This window comes from Terrapene carolina, unplaced genomic scaffold, assembly GCF_002925995.2.
Source record: "Terrapene carolina triunguis isolate 2854851 unplaced genomic scaffold, T_m_triunguis-2.0 Scaffold192, whole genome shotgun sequence".
NCBI classification, from domain to species: Eukaryota; Metazoa; Chordata; order Testudines; family Emydidae; genus Terrapene; species Terrapene triunguis.
This window is the reverse complement of record NW_020664543.1, coordinates 26848856-26875248: the sequence shown is the minus strand read 5'-3', so window position 1 is coordinate 26875248 and position 26393 is coordinate 26848856. Positions and strand designations below refer to the sequence as shown.

At 47.3% G+C, this 26393-nt stretch overlaps 1 protein-coding gene across 2 annotated transcripts; it reads left to right on the top strand.

Annotated features, from left to right (window-relative positions):
- The first annotated feature begins 3494 nt into the window (after window positions 1-3494).
- Window positions 3495-16934, top strand: LOC112120056 (zinc finger protein RFP-like). Of its 2 annotated transcripts, XM_024218971.2 has the most exons (7): window positions 3495-4111; window positions 5718-5813; window positions 6897-7127; window positions 7444-7466; window positions 8188-8303; window positions 15677-15736; window positions 16117-16934. In XM_024218971.2, the coding sequence occupies exons 1-7, from the start codon at window positions 3695-3697 to the stop codon at window positions 16632-16634; spliced, it is 1461 nt and encodes a 486-aa protein (XP_024074739.1). In that variant the 5' UTR covers window positions 3495-3694; the 3' UTR covers window positions 16635-16934. The 2 variants fall into 2 exon arrangements, with proteins under 2 accessions (XP_024074739.1, XP_026510294.1); XM_026654509.2 differs by lacking the exons at window positions 15677-15736; window positions 16117-16934 and adding an exon at window positions 11061-12497.
- Window positions 16935-26393: the final 9459 nt, after the last annotated feature.

Genomic DNA, 26393 nt, shown 5'->3' with positions numbered 1-26393 from the left:
TTAGCAGCCTAGATTTGGCTTCCAGGATATTTCTCCTACCTTTCCCTATGCCAGTGGCATCGACATGTACGACAACCACAGGCTCCTCCCCAACGTCTCATATACATCTGTCTAGAGGTCTTGAGAGATCAGCAACCTTCTCACCTGGCAGGCAGTTTACATTGTGGCTCTTCCAGTCATCACACACCCACCTATCTATATTTCTAATGATAGAATCCCCCATTACTATTTCCCGTCTCTTCCTAATAACTGGGATTCCATTTCCTGGAGGAGTATCTTCAGTGCGAGAGGATACCCTGACATCATCTGTTTCCCTCAGCTCCAGCTTGATGTCCTACTTCCCCATGAATTTCCTCCTCCACAACAGCACAGAGGCTGTCAGACTAGGGGTGGGACTGCTCCACTTTGTCCCAGAAAGTCTCTTCTGTGCACCTCTCTGTCTCCCTTAGCTCCTCCAGTTCAACCACTCTGGCCTAGGGCTGCCAACCCTCCAAAGTTGTCCTGGAGTCTCCAGGAATTAAAGATAAATCTTTAATTAAAGATGATATCATGTGATGGAACCTCCAGGAATACGTCCAACTAAAACTGGCAACCAAACTCTGGCCTGAAGTGCCCGTACTCGGTCTCTGAGGGCCATGAGCTGCTTGCACCCAATGTGCATATACACCACAACGTGGGTAATCATACATGCTGCATTCAGTTCAATCAACTGGACAGCCCCCTCTCTGCTGCTGGATGGCTGCCTGAATTCTTTTTACTCCTGTAGCTTTTTGTTTTTTTGTTTTGTTTTATGGGAGTTGTTTATTGGCCTAAGTGTAGAGAATGAGTTTAGAGAACGGCTCTCACACTCCCTCACTAAACTCCTGTTCACTAGCTCCTCTGGTCACTTAAGAGCTGGCTTTTTAAACCCCTGTTCTCCCTGAGTTAGCCCTTCCCTTTTGTTAAGGAATGCTAAAGGAATTAGGGATCAAAGGATGGCAGGCTAGAGCCTCATTAAGAAGCCCCAGCCTGGCCTAGCAGGTCAGTAGGCTCAGCACACAGCCCCCCAAACAGACAACACTATACTATGGGCAGGGATGGTGTCCCTAGCCTCTGTTTGCCAGAGGCTGGGAATGGGCGACCGGGGGTGGATCACTTGATTACCTCTTCTGTTCATTCCCTCTGAAGCACTTGGCATTGGCCACTGTCGGAAGACAGGATACTGGGCCAGATGGACCTTTGGTCTGACCCTATCTGGCCGTTCTTATGTTCTTATATTTTTATAAACTTCAATCACGCAGGTACACGGTAAGCAGCAAGCACACAACAAACAAATGAGCAGACAAACTCACATGATCAGAGTGAAACTCATCCCTCACATTCAAACAAACAAAAAGTTCAATGTGTGATGATTTTAGGAAAATAATTCTTCTGATGCCTACAGCCAGTCTTAAGAGTTCTGAGCCCTTGGTGCTGGCAATCCTGCATTGGCATTGGTCAGTTTGTGTTTTCAAGCCTGTCTTCTCCAGCTAAGGCTCTAAGGACCTAAATATAAAAGTGAACATTCTCCTTTATCTTTTGAGTTCAGCCCAAGTTCAGGGGGGCTGTGCTCATTTGTTGCTTGGGGCCACAGCCCAGCTCCAAGTGCATTCCCATGGCTTGGCCTCTCTATTTCCCTTTCTATTGCCTGTGCTGTTTTAGACAAATGATGGCACTACTTTAGGGGGCTTGCCATGGGTAGCTGATAGAAATATAAGGCCTCAATTCTCAGTGGCACACCACTGTCAATCATTTAAAAATCAGGAGTCACTGAGACAGGCCCCCGAAAACGATGAAATTACCTCAAAATAATTAAAAACCATATACTAGTTCATAATAAGTGTTGGGTTCTTTTTATTTTCCTTCTCATTTCTCAGACTTTTAGGCTGAACTTCGGCCATATTTTCAATTTTTTCTCTGCAGCCACAAGGTCTAGAAATTTTTGTTTAGAAAATGAAAGGCAGGAGTCTCACCTTATCACTTGATTTCAGGAGCTGGGGCTTTAGGAAACATATGAAATATCATGAACCACATGATGAAAGCATGAGAGTTGATTACACTGCTAGCATTAAGGCCCAGGCACACTGCCAGAGAAGCCTTAGTGTAAATGAGAATCAGGCCTTCCAGCTTAACCCAATTTTTAGCTTGTGTGACTTTAGTATCACTCCTTAGACAAACAAACCCTGGTCCTGCAAGTTCAGCATCCCAGCTGGGCACTGACACCTGGGTGAAGCCCCAGTGACCCATCAGCTCAGGGGCTTGCAGATGTAAGCGGGGGAATGGTCCCGCTATTGTGGGGAACTTTCCTGGCTTATACACTACCCCGGTGAAGTGGGCTAGCAAAAGGATCGGAGTCCTCGCTCCCATTTCCTTTACCCAGAAGCCTGCCTGACCTCGAGAGCTCTCCCTCCACTTTCCCGTGTGGCAGAGTCCTCGTAACCCCAACAAGGCTGGGCCCAGGATTCCTGGGGGGCTCAACCCCCAACCTTTTGTGGTCACTTAGGGCAGGGGCTAGGGTGTCCCCACTCCGGGGTGCTCTCTCTGCACTGGATGCTTCCGTGACCCATTGATCATTACATATAGTTCAAAGCAAATACAATTTATTAAACAACAATCAATTAAAAAAATAAGGAAAAAATGGGAAAGGATAAAGGAAAACACATCACCCCACTCTGTGGCATGTGGACATCACAACCAGCATCTCTGGAATGTCAGGAAAGTTCAGTCTGTTCCTCACAAGTCCCAGGCCCCTTCTCAGGCCCTGGCTGTGCTGCAGGGATGCTGCGGGTCAGACACTTGCTCTAGTGGTGGCCACATGCTCTCAGGCTCTAGGTGGCAGGACCCTTCTTCCCAGTATCATCTGCCCCGTCAGGGTTACGATCCCCCTCCAAGTCTGGCCTGCAAGGCGTGTTGGCTGGGGCGTCTCCCTGTGCTGGGCCCACTGGCAAGGGTCCCCCTCGCTCTCGCCAGCTGCTCATTCCACCTGGCTCCGGACTGCTCCAGCTCCAGCTCCACTCTGCCTCAGCACTGCTGCTGCTACTGCTGCTGCTCTGCCTCCAGCTCCCTGGGCTGCTTCTCTGGCTCCCCTGGCTCTGGTTGCTGGAGCTCTCCTCCCAGCACAGGTCTGCTCTGCAGCCTGCTTCTGTGACTCTGCTCCCAGCATTGACCTGCTTCCTGAGCTGCTTTTCTGGCCCCTCTGGCTAGCACAGCTCAGCTCCCAGCTCAGTTCAGGCCCCTGCTTTCTCCTTAGCTCGGCCCCTCTCTGTCTGACCCAGGCAATTCACGGAGGACCGGACCCCCCCCCCCCGACTCCCTGATTAGCCTGCCCGCCCTGTCAATCAGGCTGACCTGGAGCATTGGCCTCTCCCCATTGTTCCTGGGGACTGTCAATCTCAGCGTTCTGCTTTCCCATCGACCCTTCCCCTTTCTTTTGGCACTGGGAGTTAGCCAATCAAAACACCACCACTGAGTTTTAGTAAGAGGACAGTCAGAGCCTTATTGGCATATTTTCCACAAAGGCCTCCTTGGCTGTAATGTCAACAACTGGCTCCATCCAGCTCAGCAAACAGCAAAAGTCAGTGACAGGAAGAGAAACGCCCAGTTGCTGCTGCAGGCGGGGTGAGTCTCTGAACTCAGGAAAGTGAAACTAACCCAGTTTCACTGCCGGGAGGGAGCCATGGCTGCAGAGAACCCCATGGAAAGTCTCCAGGAAGAAGTGACTTGTCCCATCTGTCTGGAGTATTTCACAGAACCTGTCACTCTGGAGTGTGGGGACAATTTCTGCCGAGCCTGTGTCACCCAGTGCTGGCAGGGATCAGATACAGACTTCTCCTGCCCTCAGTGCAGAGAAACTGTGCAACAGAGAAATCTCAAGCTGAACAGGCAGCTGGCAAATGTCCTAGAAATAGTCAAACAGCTGAATTTACACAAAGCAAAAGGAGCGGGAGGGGATGGTGTGTGTGGGGAACACCAGGAGCCTCTCAAACTGTTCTGTGAAGAGGATCAAACCCCCATCTGTGTGTTGTGTGACAGATCACAGGCTCACAGAGCTCACACTGTGGCTCCCATAGAGGAGGCTGCCCAGGAGTACAAGGTAGGGAATCATTGCCTCATGTAAATCATTCTAACTGAATTTTCATTACAGGTTAATGTCATCATAACTTGCTGGTTTTATTTGATTGCTCCCTTCTATAGCTACTGATGTAACTGCATTATTCACTGTATGAAAAACGGTATAAAAGGAAATGTTTAGGGGAATGTGGAAAAAGGCAAAAATGAAGGCATTAAAGATAACTGGTGAGATAAGGGACCTTTCAACTCATCTGAAGCTCTTAAACGACCAGTGAGGTTTAAGTCACAAGAGCTGCAGGCCAGTCTATGTGCGAGTGCTGCCTTCAGACTGGAGAAGGGGATGTTACAAGCTGTTGTTATTACTGATTTATATCACAATATTTATTTTTATTATTATTTTCATCCCAGTAGTCCCTACAGACCTCAAATGAGATCTGACCTCCATTGTGCTGGACCCAGCCCAAAACACAGCGAGGGACAATCGCTGCTCTGAGCGGTTTACAATCTAACTAGACAAAACAGACAGTGGGTGGGAGGGGAAACAGAGGCTGAGACAGGGGACATGACTTACCCAAACTCACCTGGCAGCTCTGTGACAGAGCTGGGAGTAAAACCTACATCTCCCAAGCCTCAGGCCAGGGCACTAACCACTAGTCCATGCTGCCTCCCCAACAGCACTATGTAGTGATGAAGTGTGGCCATTAGGTGGGAAAGGCTCCTTTGTAAGGGTCCCAGGCCTAGCAGGGAGATGGGGTTTCTCACTGGGATTCGGAATTCCTGTGTTTCTCCATGAGGGGTTAAACTCAGATGCCAGCCTGCACTAGACAAGGTCACTGAGCTAAACACTGTGTGGACCCCGAGCACCTTGAGGGCTTCAGACAGCGCAGGTCCATGCCAAATACCATTGGGATTAGACTGCATTGCAGCAAAACTAACCCCTTGGCAATGCTGACCTGTGTCAATCTGACCTGTTCTATTGTGTATGTGGGCAAGGACCAGCTAAAGTGGTTCCATTAGTCCCACAATGCAGCCTTTTCAAATATCCTACAATCTACTATTTCTGGGCTCTATGGTAGGAACTAAGGGATAGCTACCCAGAGGGCATTCCCACTAAAAGGGTTCAGGACAGCACTAAGGCAAAACTCAACCATTCTTAACACAAATCAGCACCTCTAAGGGGGTTTGCACTTGCCCTTAGACCAGTTCTGTCCAGTCAGCGCCATCCCCGGGGGTTCAGGACTGAAGCTGAATGGGATTTGGGAATCCAGCCCATATTTCTGGCCCTGGTAGCTTCTGGGATTCGTATCACTTTGTTAGTGAAAACTCAAAAAATAGGTTATTTCACGTGGTGAAAGAAAAATCCAAGGATGTGACCCCAGTTTCATGCTGGTTTAATTCAGTGGAGAAACTGGGCCAAATAATTCCCCAAAGTACAAATATAAGCTACTCCCAGGATCTATTAAGGAGGTTTCATTTCTTGGTATCTCTGATATCACAAACCTACTAGGTTCTCCAGTCATCAGTAGAGTGTTGTATTGTTTATTTATTCATTTATATTTGTTTGGCGGGAAAAGATCACCCCACTCTCACCTGTAAAATCAAACCAACCAAAACATTTGTTTCTTCAGAAGAAAATTCAGACCCATTTGAAGACTCTGAGGAAAGAGAGAGAAAAGCTCCTGAGACTGAATATGATTGTAAAGAATAGAATCCAGGAATATCTGGTAGGTTCCCATTGTTATTAATCTGCAGGGACATGGTCTGGGAGGTCTCCATGGTCCTGGTCAATGTGAGCTTTTGTGTGCTGTTCCATGATCATAGGATACTGTGGGTGCCTGTGCGCACACACATTTAGACAGAGGACCTGAAAACTCTCCCTAGAGAAGGCCATCATCTTCCTCTTCAGAATCAAAACTTTATTTCAATGAATGAATTAATTACTAGCCTTTGTGCCTTGGATGGAAAGCTTCCAAAGGTGAACTGAATGTGCCCAATTCAGTGCTGTCTGTCTAAGCCTGCAGTTCTTTGTTGAATTATTTACGGTAATTATTTGGCTCTTTTTTTTCTCCCCATCATCTCTGTCAATGTAGTTCTCAATACAGTTGTTTGAACAACAAATCTTTTCATTCACTGGACATTTAAGGAAAAGTATTACTTTGGGGGATACCAAATACATTTTTTTCCTAAATTTTCAGTAAATCAAAGGCTGATTTGTTGTCATTTTGGGTCAATTAAGTGTTTAATTTCAACAAAATCCAAATGCTTTTTTTGATTATATGCATTTTCAAAAATTGTTTAATTGTATTAAAAACAAGGAGATTTCACGTTCTTCTGAAAATGTGGAAATGAAATGTTCTGATTTTTTCAGGTTTTTTAAATCAAAACATTTGGTGAAATTGGCATAATTCATGAATGTTTGTGTCACCAAATCTACATTTGACCTCAAAAATTTTTAGTGTGAAAAATTTTGCCCAGCTACAGTGCTGAGTCCTGCCTCGTGCTGCCCTGGATCTGGATACTCAGAGAACACTGATAGCTCAATATACTGACCCTGTCAGACAGAGAAATGACCCTTTAAGAGAGATTGGGGCCAAATGGGAAGGTGTTAGAAAATCCTCTGCCTAGTAACCACAGGATATAGTCAAATGTCAGAAATCTTAGAGATTGCAAAGGAAGTCTCTCTCCTGCACACGCAGGACTCCAGACTCTCCATGTACCTGCCCTGCCTTTTTTTTTTTTTTTTTTTTTTTTATTCCCTTTTTTATTTTTTTTGTTTTTATGTTTTTTTTTTTTTTTTTTTTTTACAGAAACAAACACAAACCAAGAGGCATAAGATTGTGTCTGAATTTCAGCAACTGCAGCAATTCCTGGAGGAACAAGAGCGACTCCTGCTGGCCCAGCTAGAAAAGCTGGACAAGAAGGTTGTAAAGATACAGAATGAAAGTACCACCAAATGCTCTGAGGAGATTTCCCGTCTCAGTGAGCTGATTAGTGAGATGGAGGGGAAGTGTCAGAAGCCAGGGAGTGAATTCCTGCAGGTGAGACTGAGTTATGTATATCCCAGATCCCAATACTGGGACAGGACAGCTCTTGAATCATGGGTACTAGAGTCCAGCAATCAGAGACCTCAGTATAACTCGGTGCGTGCAGTGCAGAAATGTCAGTATTTATTGCTCTTTGAAGAGTTACAGATTCAGATGTAAGAGATGGAAAAGCCCCATTAGCTCAGCTAATGGAATGGCTCTGAGGCCAGGGCAGGGTCTCCTTTTCCCATGTGTACAAAATCCTATTCCTGGGATCCCCAGTATCTGCCACATAGGTCTAAGATTCTTTTTCTCGTTCTCTCCCCTCTAGGATGTCAGAAGCACCTTGAGCAGGTACTGCAGCTCCTTCTCACTTCCCTTCACACTTCACAATGCTGGGAAAGTGCTTGGAGACCATGTTAAAACCTCATCTTCACAGGGCTCCACAGCAAAATGTGTGGGGCAGGTCACATTTTGGATACAAATCTCTCTGATGAATTTAATCCTGAGGTTCTCCCCATTGTATAGAAGAATCTGGCATTGTCCACCCTATGTAAAAGATTATTAACCTAAAATATTTCCTAGAGATGTCACCTCCCTGGGGGACTGGCTGTCTCTGGATTATGGGGTGGAATCTGGGCCTTTCACCTCTAGGGCACTGGCAACAATCCTACCCAGGTCAGCAGTGATCAAGGGTCTTTCCTACCTGAAAGCCCCTGTGGAGACCTGTTGTGTGCCGTGAGATAGGGTGGGGGGAGTTGGTGAGTCCATCTAGTCTCCACTTGACAGATGTCTACAATACTACGACTACTAGGCTGGATGCCAAGGAGCAAATTGGCCATGGAGATTCAACTCTCCTTTTAACCCTAAAGCTGATGTCTCCAGGCCAGAGTTGGACAACATTCATAGGAGTTTTGGGGAGAAGGTTGCACTGCCATGGCCTATCCTGCACCTGCTCTGTGGCTGGCAGAAGTAGAGGAATTTTAATGCCAGGCCCATTAGAGCAGCAGCTTTTACAAGCCAAAATTGTAATGAGTTACTAAATTAAATATAACAAGAGATTGTTTTTCTCCAGGTGTGAGAAGGGGAAGTTCCAGCAGCCGGCAGAGATTTCTCTTGAACTGGAAAAGAGCCTGAGTGATTTCGCCCAGAAAACTATTGCTCTAATGGAGACGCTGAGGAAGGTCAAAGGTACTGAGATGAGATCAAGGAGAGGAAATCAGGATGAGTCTCTGAGCATGTGGGAAGAGATGGTCTCAGTCCAATGGTTCATAATTAGATTATGTAGCTATTTAATACATATTGGAAGGTAGACATATACTAGGAATTAATTTGTAAACATCTAGAGAATAATAGGGTTATAAGGAATAGTCAGCATGGATTTGTCAAGAATAAACTATGCCAAACCAACCTAATTTCCTTCTTTGACAATGTAGCCCAATTCTTTAGTAGTAACTGCTTATATTTCCTATTAATTCTCATTTAAAGAGCTGGGGGATTGCAGTAGGGTTCTAGTCCCAGAATCAGGCACAACAGAATTAAGGTTATTAAGTCTGGTTGGAAACCCCGTTGTGCACAATGAAGATGCTCACAGTGAGGGCAAAGCAAAGCTTTAACTACTTCTATAAGCACAATTAGTAAAGACAAAGAGATGTATACCACATACAAAGACAGCAAAATACAGAGAGAAGATGAAATCTTGTATGATTCCTCACACAAATGCTCATTTACTCACATACTCTCATCCTTGGGAATCTAGTGGTATGGTTATAGGCCTCAAAGCCTCAGGCTAATTTACTTATGCCATATGCTAACTGCTTAAGCCAATATCTTACAGGATACAGGCCTGTAGGTTGCTTGCATTACTGCAAAGTAAAAATAAAATGCTGAAACTGGCTATCGGCTATAAATCCCCCCTTTGATGGGGTGATTGCAAATTAACCCTATCACATATATTATGATGTAGATGGTTGATTACCTGAGGGGGAGGTTCTGGTGCCAGTCTCAGTCTCCTGTTACTGAGGTTAAGGGACCTGAGGGATTGATTCTGGCTGTGTAGTTATAAATGCAGCATATGGATGCTCAGGTACCAGATATGTCCCTGTTGTAGGTCCCATGCTTACACTTTGGCTAGTTTCATCCTCTTTCATCCCCCTAGGTTGTTGTTGGGTCACTTGACCCTTTGTACTTAATCTCCTGATTTTACACTGCATGCATCCGAATACAATGAATATAATCCTATTGCAATGCCTTGAATGATAACCCATCCTTTTAACTCAATTTTTGTTCGTAATGGTGCTGCTAGGACTTCATCACCTGTATTAATCAAGTGGGTAAAAGATTGGTCAGCCTCATTGACATTATTGGTAATTTGTATGAGGTGTGTGTCTTTTTGATCCACTAAATGTTTCAAGTGTAAATTCAGTGGAGGAATATAAACAAGAAATGTTGGTGTGCTTTGGACAATTAGGTCTTGATAGGTTGGGTCAGATATAATAATAGTGGTGCTTTCAAATGCAGGGACAGGAGAAATCACTATGTGCCCTATTAAGGTATGTTGTTTTGGGGTAAAACAGCAATTTGGCTCTGTGACCTGACACTCCAATTGATCACATAGATACTTTTGATGGCTGGTTACTACACAATACTGGCCATTTTCATCATAGGTCACCCTCTCCATCCATGTCTTCCATTTGGTCAGTATGACCTGGCACAAAGATGTGATAGGTTCTATAGCTGATCCTCTCCCTGCAGTCCACACAGGACAGTATCCACCTCAAACATATCCCATCTACAAATGCAGTGATGGCCCTTTTCTGAGCAACAGGCCATCTGTGGGATTTTCCAGGTTTGGCTTTCTGTGTGATCGCCCACCAGAGGAGGAATGTTGATGTGTTCCTTATAGATGTTGTCTTTGAGATGTTGCCAGGATGGGCAGAGATGGTGTCCCAAACCTCTATTTGCCATAAGCTGGGAATGGGCGACAGGGGTTGGATCACTTGATTGCCTGTTCTGTTCATTCTCTCTGGGGCACCTGGCACTGGCCCCTGTCAGAGGACAGGATACTGGGCTAGATGGACCTTTGGTCTGACCCAGTATGGCTGCTCTTATGTTCTCTTATGTTCTTATGAAATGACTTAAGGGATGGACAACAGCCAATTGGCTGTACACATCCTTATCTGGGTCAGGCACAGGCAAGGAGACTGTGAATGAGATGTATAAGGACTCTGCTATGGAACAATACTAGTTCAATAATGAGTGCCTTGACTGGTGTGTGGTGTCACAGATCCCATATGCCACATTGCTAAAGCTGGCTCTATGGGCTACAACAGTGTTACTGGTCCAGGGCTGGGGGAAAGCTTTAGATGTGTTGTATCATGCTTTTAGTCAGCTTTTTGACACAGTCCTACATTATGTTCTCATAAGCAAACTAGGGAAATGGGATCTAGATGAAATTACTATAAAATGGATGCAAACCTGGTTTGAAATCCATAATCAAATAGTAGTTATCAGTGATTCACTGCCAAACTGTAAGGGTGCATCTAGTGGGGTACCACAGAGATCAGAACTGGATGTGGTACTAATCAATATTTTCATTAATTACTTGAATAATGGAGTAGAGAGTATGCTGGATTTAGGGATAAATGGTCATTTAGGGTTTGTCTACACTACACAGTTTTGTCAACCAATTTATGCCAACAATCAAAAACTGGTATAATTACATTGCTTCTGCATGTTCACACAATGCTCCTTCTGTCAGCGGAGCGTGTCCATACTTGATGCTGTAGCATTGACAGTGGAAGGAGTGCACTGTGGATAGCTATCCCACTGTGCTACTCGCCACTTTCTGCAGCCAGAAGTTGTGGGAAGGTGGAGTGGATCACAGTGCATCATGGGGGCAGGATCAACGTCCTATGATTGTAGTTTTTTTCTTCCTATCATTCCAAGGGATTCCAGCTGTGTGTTGCTGCACTTTTTAATGGCCTCTGTTTACTGTGTGCCCGCCATCTCTGTCGGAAAAGATGGATCCTGCCCTGCTGTGTATTGTTGTGGTCACTTTTATGGACATATCGCGGATGGTCATGCAGTATATCATGAACTCCCAATCTGAATAGGAATCAGAATTGCTTGACCTGCTGTGTGCCATGGAAGGAAACAACACCAGATTACTTTTGCATTCACGGAATAGCTGCGCACAGTGGACCATCACATCTGGGCTCGGGAAACAAACACAGAGTGGTGGGGTCGCATCATTATGCAGGTCTGGGATGATGAGCAGTGGCTGCAGAACTTTCAGATGTGGAAAGCCACCTTCCTGGAACTGTGTGTGGAGCTCACCCCAGTACTGCAGTGCAAGGACACCAAAATGAGAGTTGCCATTTTGGTGGAGAAGCGCATGGCGATCGCTGTGTGGAAGCTGGCAACTCCAGACTGCTACTGGTCAGTCGTGAATCAGTTTGGAGTCGGGAAGTCCACCACTGGGGCTGCGTTAACGCAAGTGTGCAGGGCCATTAATTACATCCTGGTTCAAAGGACTGTGACTCTTGGCAATGCGAGTGAAATAGTGAATGGCTTTGCGGCAATGGGATTCCCTAACTGCGGTGGGGTGATAGATGGCACACATATTCCAATTTTGGCACTGGACCATCTTGTGACAGAGTACATCAATAGAAAGGGGTGTTGCACTTCTTTATGGTGTTGCAGACGCTTGTGGATCACCATGGGTGTTTCACTGACATCAATGTGGGGTGGTCCGGGAAGGTGTGTGACGCATGCATCTTCAGGAACACTGGCCTGTACAGAAATTTGCAGTCAGTGGGGGGATGTTGAAATGCCCATAGTGATCCTGGGAGACCCAGCGTTCCTCTTAATCCTATGGCTCATGAAGTCTTACATGGGAAACCTGGAGCACTTCAATAATAGGCTGAGCAGGTGCAGAATGACTGTAGAATGTGCATTTGTCAAATTAAAAGTGCACTAGCCCTGCCTTTATAGCAGGTTAGACCTAAATGAGGAAAATATTCACATGATCATAGCAGCCTGCTGCGTGCTCCATAATATTTGCAAGGCTAAGGATGAAAAGTTTCCCCAGTGATGGAGCACAGAGGCGGATCGCCTGGTGACTGATTTTGAGCAGCCAGATACCAGGGCTCTTAGAGGGGCACAACGGGGGGCTATTCGAATCCAGGAGGCTTTGAGACAACATTTTGACAATGAGCACCAGTAATATGTCTATCTATACAGCACTCTGCCATGCTTTGTTAACTTGCCACCTTGCATGAAAATAGCAATGATTCCTGATTCGGATTTTTACTCAGCAAATGATCAAATTGCCACTACGTATTACTACCAGCAGCAAACACCATGTCTAGGAAACAAATAAAGATTGGTTATCTTTCAGAGAGTTTGTTTTTATTAAATACCTATTAACAACACACACAAAAGGCTTTGTGGGAAGGGAGATAATAGCGCATGGCAGTGTAGGCTCTCATAGCTGTATGTACATCCAGCTATCATTTTGGAAGCTGTCCGAGGGGGTGGAACGAGTGGGGTACCAAGATGGCCTGGGAAGTTTGGGATGGCATGGAAAGCAGTTCTGTATCAGCTTCAAGGGAGGGGGGGGATGAGCACTCATGTGTTCTGCCTGAAGCATGATTAGGGACTTCAGCATCTCTGTTTTCCCCTCCATCACGTTTATCATCCGCTCCTGGCCCTTTATAATGTGCTCCTCGTTCTCCTTTCTGTCCTGCCTCTCTATTTTACATTTTTCCTTCCGGGTCTCTCTCCAGTCCCTGTGTTCTCTTTTTTCAGCCTCTGAGAATTGGAACATGTCCTCCTCACTCCACCTTGGTTGCGTCCTTGTCTGGGGGAGGCACTCCGCTGGTGTGTAGGGGGTTCCCGTGAAGGCTGCATCTGCAGAAGCACAACAAACAATAAACAGAAGCATGATTGTTAGTTCACACATAGCATTGAATCATTATAGTAAAATACCTCTTTTTACATACAAATCACTTTCTCACTATCCCCAGGCAAGCACACATCTCAGTGAACACCCTAATCATGGTGAGTTTGACCAGAGGAGGGGCTTCAGACCGAGTCCCTACATTGCTCGCCTGTGTGTTGCTTTGGTCCCTGCACAAGTGATTGCCAATTGGCATGGGAAAGTTTCCTACAATGGGGGAAGGAACAAAGCAGCTCTGCCAAGGAACCTTCGGCAGAGGATTGGCGAGTACCTCCAGGAAAATTCCTAGAGATCTCTGTGGAGGATTCCCATGAAATCTCGATGTGCATTAACACAGTTCTGCTGCACTGCTTAGCTGCACAGGGGAAAGTGGAGCACACGCAAAAACAGCTAGTCTTGTACATTTCTATCCCTTCACCCACTTCTAGAATTCACAGAGAAAAGGACAGCTCTACCTCATATAACCGAGCAGTATCAACTCAAAAAGATCATTTACCAGAGCTCTCCTCTCCTGTATCATGCATGCCAGAGCCAGACTGCTGGGACTGGCTAGACCCCTCCAGAGTGGAAAAGAGGTCCTGACTCGCTGCGCCACTGGACGACCCTGCCGTGTGCTCCACATTGTCTTCCAATTCAAACTCCTCGTCCACAACTTTGTCCTTGGGGTTGAGTCTACTGTCCACTGCCTGCAGCCCCACTAAAGTATCCACGAGGCTCTTGGAGGTGGAGATGGGGTCACTGCCAAGGATGGCAACCAGCTCCTTATAGAAGCAGCAGATCTTCGGCGTAGCACCAGAGCAACGGTTTGCCTCCCTTGCCTTCTGGTACACCTGCCTCAGCTCCTTTATCTTCACTCAGCACTGATGACTGTCCTGTTCGTAACCCTTTTCCAGTAAGCCATGAGAAATCTGCCCATAGGTATCGAAGTTCCTACAGCTGGAGTGCAGCTGGGACTGCACAGCCTCCTCTCCCCACAGCATCAGCAGATCCAACAACTCCGGTGTACTCCAACTGGGAGAATGTTTGCTGTATGGAGCCACCATGGTCAGCTGGGAAGATGAGATGTGAGCTCTCTATGCCGAGGAAACAGGAAGTGGAATTTCAAAAATTCCCTGGCCTTTAAAGGGTGTGTACCTGGGTCCTGGGCTGCTGACCAGATCAGTCAGGATGGGCATTTTGGGTAACCTCCTGGAGGCCATTTCTAGCAACATAACCAAGCTTGGTGTCTACAATAACACTTTGTTGATATAACTTTGTTGCAAAAAGCTCTATGCCTCTCGTCGAGGTGGTTTTATTTTGTTGGCAAAGGAGGAGAGTTTTGTTGGCAGAAGGAACATTGCAGTGTGTACACCTCCACTGTTTTGTCAATGAAACCTGACTTTTGCCGATAAAACTATGTAGTGTAGACAAGGCTTTACACTAAAAATCACAATATATTCAGGTTGCTTCTAGTCCCAAGAGATCAGTCACTTACCCCAGATCAACAGATTAATGCTTTTTAGTCATTTGACAGCCCTATTTTAAATGTAACCATTTGTTTCCAATACTACTCGCTATGACTTGAATCTTGATGGTTTGTTAAATAAAAGTATATGGTGCTTGTTTTCAATATAAAAATAGCTAAGTGCCATGTGTCAAGCAGCACAGTGACCTGAAGTGTAACTGCTAAACTGGTGTGCACTGTTTCTTTAGAAGCAGCGAATCTGTGAACACTATGAGTGTCCAGTGAACCAGGGGATGGACGCTCCAGGGAGATGCTTGCAGGGTTTGAGGGTAGGAATGAGCCAATCACTAATGTGACGTGAGACAGCAGGGCCTGTGGAGCCCAGAGGGCAGTGCTTGTGTTGCCTATGGCCAGTGGAGTTGGGAGCTGGCCCAAGGCAGGTACAGATATGGCTTCTCCTGGTAAGGCATGTGGCAGTGAAGTGCTCACAGCCCTGGGTACACCTGGGAAATATCACAAGAGGCTAGTGGCACAAGGGTGTAACTGTGCCAGGACCTCAGGACTTCTCTATCATGTGCCAGGCCTATACTGGCCTCTGTAACCATTGACTAGGGAGATCAAAAACTGTCCCCTTCTATCCCTTTGCCAGTGCAGGCATGAGTCTGGCCCATTGAGCCAAACCTCTTCCAGCCTTAATTTCCAAATCTATGCAATATTTTTGTTGTTGTTTGTATTTCAGTCAATGGACAACAAGGGCCACATTGTTCTGAGCTCTGTACAGATGCTGAGCATAATAGTCACGCTAAAGTTTTTGCAGGATCTGGGTCTAGGTCATGACAAAATGCAATAGGAGAATGAGACAAACCAACCAAGGGTTGGAGGGGGATGATGAGAGAACAATAAACATCTCTTAGAGATTGTACCTCCTAGGATGGTTCAGAGACTTAATGGATATTGATTCAATTGCTGTGAGATGCCTGAATGAAAGAGAAAATGGAAGGTTTCAGACTCGTTTGTATTAAAGACCTATGTGTGTCTCTGTCCCTCTCTGTCTGTTTCTCTGCCACAATTAAAACACAGTCATGTGAGTTAAGAGTGGGGATATTGTTATAAATATGACAACATAAAATCTCACTGATTTTATCTTTTCCCCCGCAGACATTCTGCCAATTGAACTGGAGGGAAAAAAAGAGAATACTCTAGGATCGCACAGACAGGGTGAGATTTCAAGATGGAAATTATTTTTCAGTTATGAGAAAATTCCCATGAAAATGTTTTCTTGAACTTGTAGCTAAAGTTACCAACCAAACCAATGCTGACCATGACACAACCAGTCTAAAAATAAAAACATTACTAAGATGCTCCCAAGTTGAAGTCAGACAAAAAATCCAACAGCAACCTTAACTCTGAGTTCATGCCCACACCAATGAACAGAAACATTTTCACTGACTATCATCCAAACACCCTTAACTCTGACCCTGGGATTTTCATAGATATCCATACACATTATTTATATTAAATTCATAGGAATGAGTAGACAGGCCACTCACCTCAGGGATGATCTCTGGCTCTAATACTCTGCTTCCCTCTCTCCCCAGTGAATGTGATGCTGGATCCAGACACGGCTCATCCTGAACTCCTCCTCTCTGAGGGTCAGAAAAGTGTCAGATGGGGAGACAAATGGCACAGACTGTCCAACAATCCCAAGAGATTTGATACCCTGGAGTGCGTGCTGGGCTGTGAGGGATTCACATCTGGGAGATACTACTGGGAGGTGGAGGTGGGAGGTGAAATAATCTGGGCTGTGGGGGTTGCCAGAGAGTCTGTGAGGAGGAAGGGATTGATCTGCTTTAACCCTGAGTGGGGGATCTGGGCTGTGGAGCAGTGGTGGGGTGAGTTCCAGGCTCTCACCTCCCCTAAAACCCCTCTGCCCCTGAGCTGGGTCCCCAGGAGGATTCGGGTTTGTCTGGACTATGAACAGGGGCTGGTGACATTTCTGGATGCTGATAATGGTGCCCCAATCTTCACTTTCCCACCGACTTCCTTCAGTGGGGAGAGAATCCACCCCTGGCTTTGGGTTCAGAGTGAACAATCACAGCTCAGACTGTGTCCCTGACACTTGGGGAAAACATCCCCTCTAAGGACCCTGAAATCAACCTCTCTAGCCTCAGACACCCTAATCTCTATGATCCTGGAGAACTCTTGTCTTCCTGAAAACCTTCTACGATACAATCAGTTTGTATGACCCATAAGGCTTGATGGGGCCTCTGAATTGTTAAACTATAAAGACCAAGGTGCTACTGAAATGGAGAAACCAACCACATTGCTCCAAGAATTGTGCAGCCTGTTTGTCACTGGCCTGTGTGATCCTTGAGGAGTGTAGCTGACTGTAGGGGTCAGAGACTGTCAGATAGGAGCTCAGGGTATGTCTACACTACAGGATTAATCCGAATTTAGATAATTCGAATTTGGGAAACAGGTTGTATAAAGTCGATTGTGCGCGGCCACACTAAGCACCTTAATTCGGTGGTGTGCGTCCACACTACCCCATTAACTTAAACACAGTAATTCGGTGGTGTGCGTCCACACTAACCCTAATTCGAATTAACAAAATCGATTTAGGCTCTACTCCGTTCGTCGAGGTGGAGTACAGAAATGGATTTAAAGGGCCCTTTAATTCGAATTAACTGGCTCTGTAGTGTGGACGGGTGAAGGGTTAATTCGGATTAAGGCAGCTAAATCCGAATTAAAGTCCTAGTGTAGACCAGGCCTCAGAGAGTGGGAGAATGAAAGTGAAAGGAAGTGACAAGGAGAGACATGAGCCAGGGTGACAGACAGACTGGGAATGCTACTGAATGTGATGGTATCATTCATTACATAATCCATCTATTTAATTCACTGGTCCATGAAAAGTGTAGCCATTTTAATGCGTTGAAAAAGTGATTTCTGCAAATTTTGCACTTTTTCTCTGTTCTGACCTTACATAATCACTCCCTAAGTGATTGAAGCCCTCATTTTTTTTTTGTAAACTGAACATTTTAAATAAATATAAAGTTTTTCTCCGCTTGGTGTTTTCCACTCTTTTGAGGGAGCGAGGAGGTGCAAAGGATTTGATTCACCACTGACCAAAACACAAGTTAGGACTAAGGTGGGGTACACTTTATGGTGGAAGTTGAATGGTTTAATTAAGGGGCTGTAGAGCTACCATCCTCCATAAAATGACCTACTTATGAACTTTGAAGTATATTGAAACCCATGTGGATATGTATCTTCCTTCTAAAAATGGTACTCTTTAAAAGAGTTTGAAATAGAGCTTGTGAGGCTATTTTGGGGTTATCTGGTCAAGGGGTTCCCAAGATATACCCCCAAATTCTCTGCTTTTATCATTTTCAGATTTTTATAACATTTTGTTTTAGAATTAGGTATAGCAGATTTAGATTAAATCTCAGGAAAAACTTGCTAACTGTAAGAACAGTAGGACAATGGAACAGACACCTAGGGAGGTTGTGGAAGCTTCTTCACTGGAGGTTTTCAAAAGGAGGCTGGATAACCATCTGTCTTGGATGGTTTAGACACATGAAATCCTGCATCTTGGCAGGAGGTTAGAGTGGATGACCCTTGTGGTCCCTCCTAACCCTATGATTCTCTGAAACAAATCTAGGCTTCTGATCATCCAAAAATGTGTCCCATTGGACTGCCCCCGAGATCAGCTTTTCAATGGCATGAAAGACCAGTTTAGGAATATCTCAGAATGTAGTGAGCTGCCAAAGTTTTAGTACCTCTGTGAGCAAATGTTTCCTCAGAAACTCCTTTGTCAAGAACACCCATGGCACCATGTACTGACTTGATGATTTGAGGTAATAAGCAGTGATCTCTGAGCTCAAGGACAAGGAGTTCATTCCTCTGCTCAGGTGATTTGCATGCTGTGCATATTAGCACTCTCAGCTTGCCTTTCTGCTTGGTGTGCAGGTGGCACAGATGATAGTGAGCCACCCCATAGGACAGCTGTGAGGGGAATCAGTCTCTGCTGCTCTGGCTCCCTGGGGTATTTCACAGTTACAGAGCCTGAACCTAGTCCAGCCTGTACCCTAATTCCCTACCACACTCTTGGGGTGAAGACCTATTGTCTAATACCTCATCTTGAGAATGAGGACCCAGTGTCTGACTGCCTAGACTCTCTGGGTGCAGTGGTGACACCTCAGCCTCCCTCATGCTTAAACACGCCCTTTCCCAGAACCCCACCCAAAAGGTTTGAGGCTCCTGGGTTACAGTTTAACCATAGTGGTGTTCCTGCAATAGATCAGGATTCCTGTGTCACCCAGTGGTGCCCTGCTCTCATTCTGGGCTGTACAGTGCATACAGAGAAAGGCCAACAAATACTTTATTTATTTAATGGCTATGGGTAGTCAGCTTAGAAAGATGAATTCCAACAGAGGAGCAACAAGTTCAGAGGTGCAGGCATCTTACAAAGAAATCAACAACAGCTAGGAAATGTTACACTGGACAATGCTTTCCTACCACATTACTCTGGGCAGCCTCCTCTATGGGAACTGTAGTGTGAGCTCTGTGCTCCTTGGTTCTGTCACACATCTCACAGCTGGGATCTGATTCTTCTCACAGAGCAGTTTGAAATCTCGCCCTTGTCTCACACACTCTCCCTTCTGGCTCTTCTTGCTTTTGTAAAGGTGAGTTCTTCTCTCAGGGCTCCTATTACTCCGGGCCCTGCCTGCACCTGGTAGCAGGGGGCATGGCCAGATAAAGGGCATGGCCCAGATGCCACACTGTGCCAGCTCCTGGTGCTGGTTTGGCCAGAAGTTCCTTTGCCCAGCAGTGTCATTGCAATGAGAATGGAAGAAATCTGGTTCTGGGGTCCCAGGATGAGGTTTCCTGGCCAGGCAGGGGTCTCTGCACTGGGACAGTCTCCTGGGGAGCAGTGGGAATATTATGCCTTAATATTCACTTCTCCCAGCTGCAGCCAGAGCTCTGGGGTCCCCAGCAGCAGCTGCCTGGGGCTCCCCACAGTGACCCAGAGTCACTGCAGCGAGTGAGGTTGACCATATTTTCCCAAAGGGAAAATGGGACACCGCATGGGGCTGGTCCAAGCCCCCAAGCCGCCTGCCCACATAGGGCCATCCTAAGGCCCCCCTCTACACCCTGTGCACAAGGCCAGACCAAGGCCCCCTGCCACTCACCCGCACAGGGCTGGCCTGGCCCCAGCTGCTCTGCCAAGCCCTCCCTCCGGTGCAGGGCTGGCTTTACTGCTCATCCCCCCTCCCACCCACATGTTTCTCTGTGCCCTGCTAGGGGTCGCACCCCACTTTTTTTTGGCAAAACTCTGCATTTGTCCCGTTTGCTCTTGCCAACTGAGTGTCAGATGGGAAGAGCAAACAGGACAAATGCACAGTTTTGCTAAAAAAGTTGGGACGGCCAGGACAGGGCTTAAAAAAGGGACTGTCCCAGCCTAATCGAGACATACGGTCACCCTACAGTGAATATAATATGATCGCTTTCTCGTGGAGACCTTACAGCAGCGAGCTGCGGCGGTAAAACTGTGCAGCTGTAAGGTCTGTAGTGTAGATGTAGCCTTAGTGATAAAGCCACTTACAAGCTGCTGCTGCCTCCAGATAACCTGGGATCCTGGGCGGAGCAGCTGCTGCTCCTCAGTGGTGGGGTCTGTGCTGGGGAGAGATCTAGCTTCATTATAGCTCCCTCTGCACCCAGTCAAGGGGGGCTTCCTCTGGTGGCTTGAACCAGCGGCCTAGGACAGTGGTTCTCAACCTTTCCCGAATACTGTTCCTCTTTCAGGAGTCTGGTTTGTCTTAGGTACCCCAAGTTTCAAACTAGCTTACAAAACTCCTAGCTTAAAAAATCAGACATAAAAAGACAAGTGTCACAGCATGCTATCGCTGAAAAATTGCTTAATTTCTCATTTTTATTATATAATTATAAAAGAAACCACAATCCCAGGTTGAGAAACACTGGTCTAGTATGTAGGGCTGTATAAACAAGTGTGTATGAAATGTTAGTTTATACTGACTTTGCTAGTGCTTTTTATGTAGCTTGTTGTAAAACTATGCAAATATCTAGATGAGTTGACGTACCCCTGGAAGACCTCTGCATACCCCTAAGGGGACACGTACCCTGGTTGAGAACCACTGCCCTAGGGCAGCCCCAGACTCTGCCAACATCACCTCCTGAGCTGGAGACTCCAGGTGAGGAGAGACCTGGAGGAAAATTCTGGGGATGGGCATGAAAGTCATTCTGCACAAACAGCCCCGATAGGCACAAGCCGGGTTTACACTGCAAAGTTTCATTGACGTAGGTTGCCCTGTGTCGAGCAATGTTTGTTTGTGTCTACATTACAATCTGTCTGGGGCTGACACACACACCATGCCATGGCAATGCAGTTAAACCACCTCCCAGAATGGCACAGAGCTATTGTTGACCTACTTAGGTCGACAGTGTGAGTGTAGACATTGTATGACCTGCATGAACCCCAACAGTTCTCCAGCCACTGCCCCACAGTGCCCCAGTCCCCACAATAGTTACCGGTCTACTCACAAACGTCAACTCCCCTGCTCAGGGGTCCCAGAGACCAGAAGCCCGGCTCCATCTTGAAAAGTCCCCATGTTTTTGAAATGCCCTTTCCTGGTTGCCCACCCTGGCCAGCTCAACTAGGCTTACCTCTGTTGTTTGCATCCAATCGACCGAGGCATGATCATGATAGTGGGGCAGGTCAGATCTGAGTAAGTGGCATTGTGACCTGGTGAACAGGTTTGCAGCACCACTCTCTCATATTTGGCCTGGCCACCCTCTCTAATCATGGTGGAAGGGCAGCTGGGCCCAACCTGAGTGGTGCTGTGACCCCTTGTGCCACTTTACAACAGCTGGAGTATGGAGTAGAGGCACGCTTCACAGCACTCCAGGCCTCCCTCCCACCAGGGCAGGACCTACCTCCCCATTGCCCCTCTGCTGCATGGATGCAATGAAATAACAGAAAATTCCCCCCAGCCCACAACCCCCCCCCCCCCCACACACACACACACATAAAACTGTAAAAATAAAGAGAATGTCTAGGGATTATATCTGTAAGTATTTGAAATTCTGTGTTATATTAATGCTGATTGTTAACTGTTTTCATTGATAAGTTTGGCTGAGGCAGGAGGAGGGGGGAACTGCACCTTTGAGAGGCTCAGGCAGTTGAAGCTTGTTGTTATGGGATGCAGAGGTTTGTGTCAGGCCATGCTGATCAGCCAGAGCTCAGACACTGACTGGAGCAGCGCTCCGCCAGCCTCCCTTGCTCCCTGGGGCATCTACACAGCAGCTGGGAGGTGTGGTTCCCAGCACGGGCAGACGTACATGTTGTAGCTCTGCTCCAGATAGCTCACTAAGAGTAGCAGTGGGGTTGTGGTGCATGGGCAGTAGCTCAGGCTAGCTGCCCATGTCCCATCCTGCCAGACCACCTAGGACCATGTGCAGGTGGTTAGCCTGAGCTGCTGTGGCCACACTGCTATTTTTAGGCACTAGCTGGAGCAGAGCTAGCGTGTGTATGTCTACCTGAGCTGGGAATGACACCTCCCAGTGGCTGCTGTGTAGACGGACTGAGAGTGAGTATTAAACACCACACCATTCCCCGGGGATGGGGGACACCCAAGGTCAAGTCCCTGATCTAAATCAGGCAGAGGAGGGCTTTAAACCTGGACCTCCCACATTTCAGATCTCACCACTGGGCTATGGGAGACAAATGGAGGAAGGTGGTTCCTCCTCCTCTGGCCATGGTAGCCCTTCTTTTCCTTCACGTTTTAATACAGGCCGTTACACAATGCTCAGAAACTAAACAAAACAGGTTGTTCAACTTGAGATGAATCTTTTTCAATTTGCCAAAAATTCTGAACAGCTTCATTTTTGGTTCAACCACGACCAATTTTTAAAAAAATATTTTGGAATTGCCAGAGGACCAAAAATGCCATTCTCCTCCCAGCTCCAATGCTGAGAGGGACCCCAGCGTGTGCAGCTTTCCCTGAGATGGCAGAGTGTTTTCTTGCAGATTATATTCCCATCTCCTTTGCTATTTATTAATTATTACTGTTTGATTTGATTCTGTTATATTGATAGAGTGTGTTAATGCCCATTGCTGATTTGACCCCTTGGGCAGATCTTGTTTCTGACTCAGGGGCTCAGAACTGTCAGGCAGGAATCAGGTGTTGTTCAGCAATTGTGCCCAGGAGACTCACAACCAGGGGTGTCAGGTATTGTCCAGGCTGTTTTAGATCCAATCACATATTCATTGGGATTGTCCAGCATTCCAGGAGGTCTGACAGTGGGTGATAGTTAGTTAGAACTGAAGCGTCCAGGGTGTGTTTGCTCAGTGTTGGTCAGACTATTGCATGTTTGAAAGAGGGAAGGAAGATTCCTTCTCAGACTGAAGCCTTGGCTGTTTAGGTGAGGGGTGGCTCCCTCCACTGCTGTTTGCAGCAGGGCGGGGACACAGAAGATAAAACATTGGGCAGCCTGCCCCAGCAACATTGTGAATTCTGTGGCAGACACACTGAATTCCATAGCATTACAAGTCCACCGAGCTGTGAGGAATGGAGATATTCCCATTTCCTAGTGGTATCATTTCAGGCTGTCTGCAGACTCAGGCAGGTGTCACTGAATCACTTACACTCAGTTCCTTTTCAAGGTTATCTCTGCAACCACAAGGGCTAGAAACAGGGAGCAAAACTGTGCTGGGCCTCTGCGACTTGCAGCACGAACTCACAGCTCTGGGGGAGGACGGCAAAGGTCACTTGACACCACTTTTGTATCCTTGGGATTCCAGGCTGCTCTGGGAGCAGGAGGGGAGCACAGCATCCCCAGTGTAATTTAAGGTAGCCAGTGGAGCTACCCAAAGTCACAGGAGCCCAGTGTGGGCCACCTATGGGCGACCACACTGTGAAAAATGCCCACAGTGCTAACAGTACAGACCTACTCCCTCTACCTGCAGCACATTCCCTCCCAGCCCCACTAGCCCCCTGCTGCACTCCCAGCACATCCCTTATGGTGGGGCTTCCAAAAGGCCCTTTGACGCAGAGCCTACTGCTGTGTTGCACAGTCTATATGGGGGAAGTTCTTCCCCAACAAGATACAGATTTTAACAGCCCCTGTACAGTGCCACAGTGGGCTGGGCCAAGAGATCAGATTCTGGATGCCGGTGGTATGGCCGGGGTGAATGTGCTGGCTGTGGAATCATGGGATTCATCAGGCCCTGGCCTTGCTGCCTTTCTGCAGAATGTCACTGCGAGTTTGGAATGTGAAACTATTTGACGGTTTACCAAAGAATTGTGGTGACCAAGGCAGGACACACAGATCCAGCAGATGACCTTTGGAATGGCTTCCCTCCATATCTGAAAGAGGACACACAACTGTGTGTAACTTTCTCTGTTTGTATTTGGTTCTGTTTGCTCTGTGTGTGTGTGCACTTGGAGTCTATGCACGGGGTGAGGGGAGAGTCCATGGACAGAAAAAGTTTCTAAAAACAAAATTTCTGTGTTGTTAATTAATTGACTGCTTCAGGTATGGTAATAATGCTAAATACTTATGAGTGAAGCATTTTGGAGCTCTGGAGTCTTAGGGTAAATATTTATTTGTATGAACTTCTCCTCACCTCTTTATAATTCTTCACAAACCACTCAGACCGGTTCTCTGGGCTGTGAGTCAGACATCGACAATGGCTTGTTGGTTACAGTCAGGATCCTTTAAGCAGGTATCCGAAGAGATCTGCAGCTTTCTGATTCGTAGCCTACAGTGTAAATACCTCCAACTGACCTGAAATGCTCAGAGGAGTCACCTCTTTGCTTTGGGTTTTCTAGCAGTTGGAAAAGAGTTTTTACTTCCTGTCCCTGTATTGGGACCTGCAGGCAGGAACCCCCCACCCATACTGAAGCAGGGTGCTGCATTCTGTCCTAACGAGGTCTATCTTCACAGTAGAGTTAACTCGGGCTGCTCCCTGAGGTAGAGGGACACAACTCACCCCACCTTCTTCTGCGCTGGCTAGCTGCTGACTGACTCTATCGCACACTTTGCTAGAGTAACAGCACCCACTAGCCTGCATGCAGGACCAGGGGACCCCCATCCCCTGTTCTTAATGTGATAGCTGCAATTCCAGCACAGTCCTCAGTACACCACAACTGCCTCAGCTTTGGAAAAGTCACCAAGTGGAAAAGGAAAAAAAGGAAAAGTGATGGGAAAAACTGAGCCCTGGAAAGTATTAATTGTATTGCACTGTGTTGGATTGTTACCCAGTAGTTCTCTGGAGAGTTAAAATCCACACTGTGCACAGTGCCCTGAGGCTTAGAGACCCTGAGCGTTGGCCCAGGTTCTGCTGCTCGCTTTCCCGTGGGCGAAGGGGAATTCAGCAGACGCCTGCGGCATGTAGGGAATGCAGATCAGAGGTGGGAAAGGAGGCCCCGATTCTGGTGGCTCTAACCAGTAAATACCATGAGAAAACTTCAGATGATGCAGCATGTGGCAGCCCATCTTCTACCTAACACTGGGGATGTGACCCCATCACCCTGCCATTCCCACACCCTGCCCAACTCCCACTGAGCCTCACTGCAGGGGCCGGATCCACAAACGAACTGGGCCCCAATTCTCAGAACCCCCTTTTCTCCCCATGCACCCGACTTGCCGCAGCAGCTGGGACCACTGAATTGGGGACATGGCCTGCTCAATGACAGGTGCCCAGCTCTGGAACCCCCTTCCTCCCGCACCCCACACAACGGCCTTGGAGAATGTGCACAGACCTAACCACTTTCAGAGCAAACTGCCTGGCCCAGCTCTGCACAGCAGCTCCCCACAGCGACCCTTGAAGGAAAGGGCAGGCCGTGTGCGCTAGTGGATAGGACACAGGTGTCCTGGGCTCTATTCCCAGCCCAGGCTCTGACGGGTACTGTGACTTTGGGTAAGTCACTGTCCCTCCATCTGCTCCCATATGGAAATTGGGGCTACAGCACCTAGCACAGTGGGATGCTGGTCTGAGCTGGGGCCTGTGGGGGCTACTGTAATACAGTAATAATGGAGGTAAGGCAGAGGGAGGGGGAGGTTAGTGCTCACACTTCTCAGCACACGATGGGACAAGGGGATAATCCTGATCCTCAGACTGAGCGATCGCTTTGTAACGTCAGTCGAGATACTGCGGTGATGGGCACTGGGTTCTGTAACTAGACAGACACAGGAGGTGTGTTCAGGGATAGCCAGACGCGTGAGAGATGTGATGCCCACATACACAGTTGTTCCCTGTACAGCGTCCACACCAAGAGCAGCTGGAGTGACTGGCTGGAGCTGAGGAGAGGCCAAGCTGCAGGAACTGGCTGACATGAGGATGGCCCATGGCTCCATGTCGCAATGACTATTCCCAACTCACCCTGCAGCAGGAGGCAGTTGGCAGAAGGGAAATGCCCGGTTGCTGTTAGGGCAGCACTTTTATGGGAACAAGGAAGTGAAATTAAACCTGTCATTCCTAGTTCACACGGGGGAGAATCAGGCCAAGCAAACGTGAGGAAGCTGCCAATTGGCCTGTGTCATCTGACAAGTCTGCACAGCAGCTGCCTGTGCAGAGTGGGGGTGGGAGGACACACCCTGACAGGGCCAGGCTATTGTGGTTGAGGGCGGTTCTCTCCCCAGGCCCAGTGATAGGTGGTGCCTGTGGGTGGAGAGGACACAGGGCTGCTCACTCCAGAGCGGCACCGAGCTTGAGGGAAGCACAGGGGGCCTGGCAGCTCCCAGGGACAGACAGACAGAGCTGGGGAGACATTGAGTCCAGAGACAGAGGGTAAGGACTGACTGGCCCCACCATCTCTTCATTTGGGCCCTGGGGCATCTGCACAGAGGGACT

Coding starts and splice junctions, on each gene's coding strand:
- LOC112120056 (XM_024218971.2), top strand. CDS start 3,695: ATGGCTGCAGAGAACCCCATGGAAAGTCTCCAGGAAGAAGTGACTTGT. Junction 7,467..8,187: donor GTCAGAAGCACCTTGAGCAG/GTACTGCAGCTC, acceptor GTTTTTCTCCAG/GTGTGAGAAGGGGAAGTTCC. Junction 15,737..16,116: donor TCTAGGATCGCACAGACAGG/GTGAGATTTCAA, acceptor CTCTCTCCCCAG/TGAATGTGATGCTGGATCCA.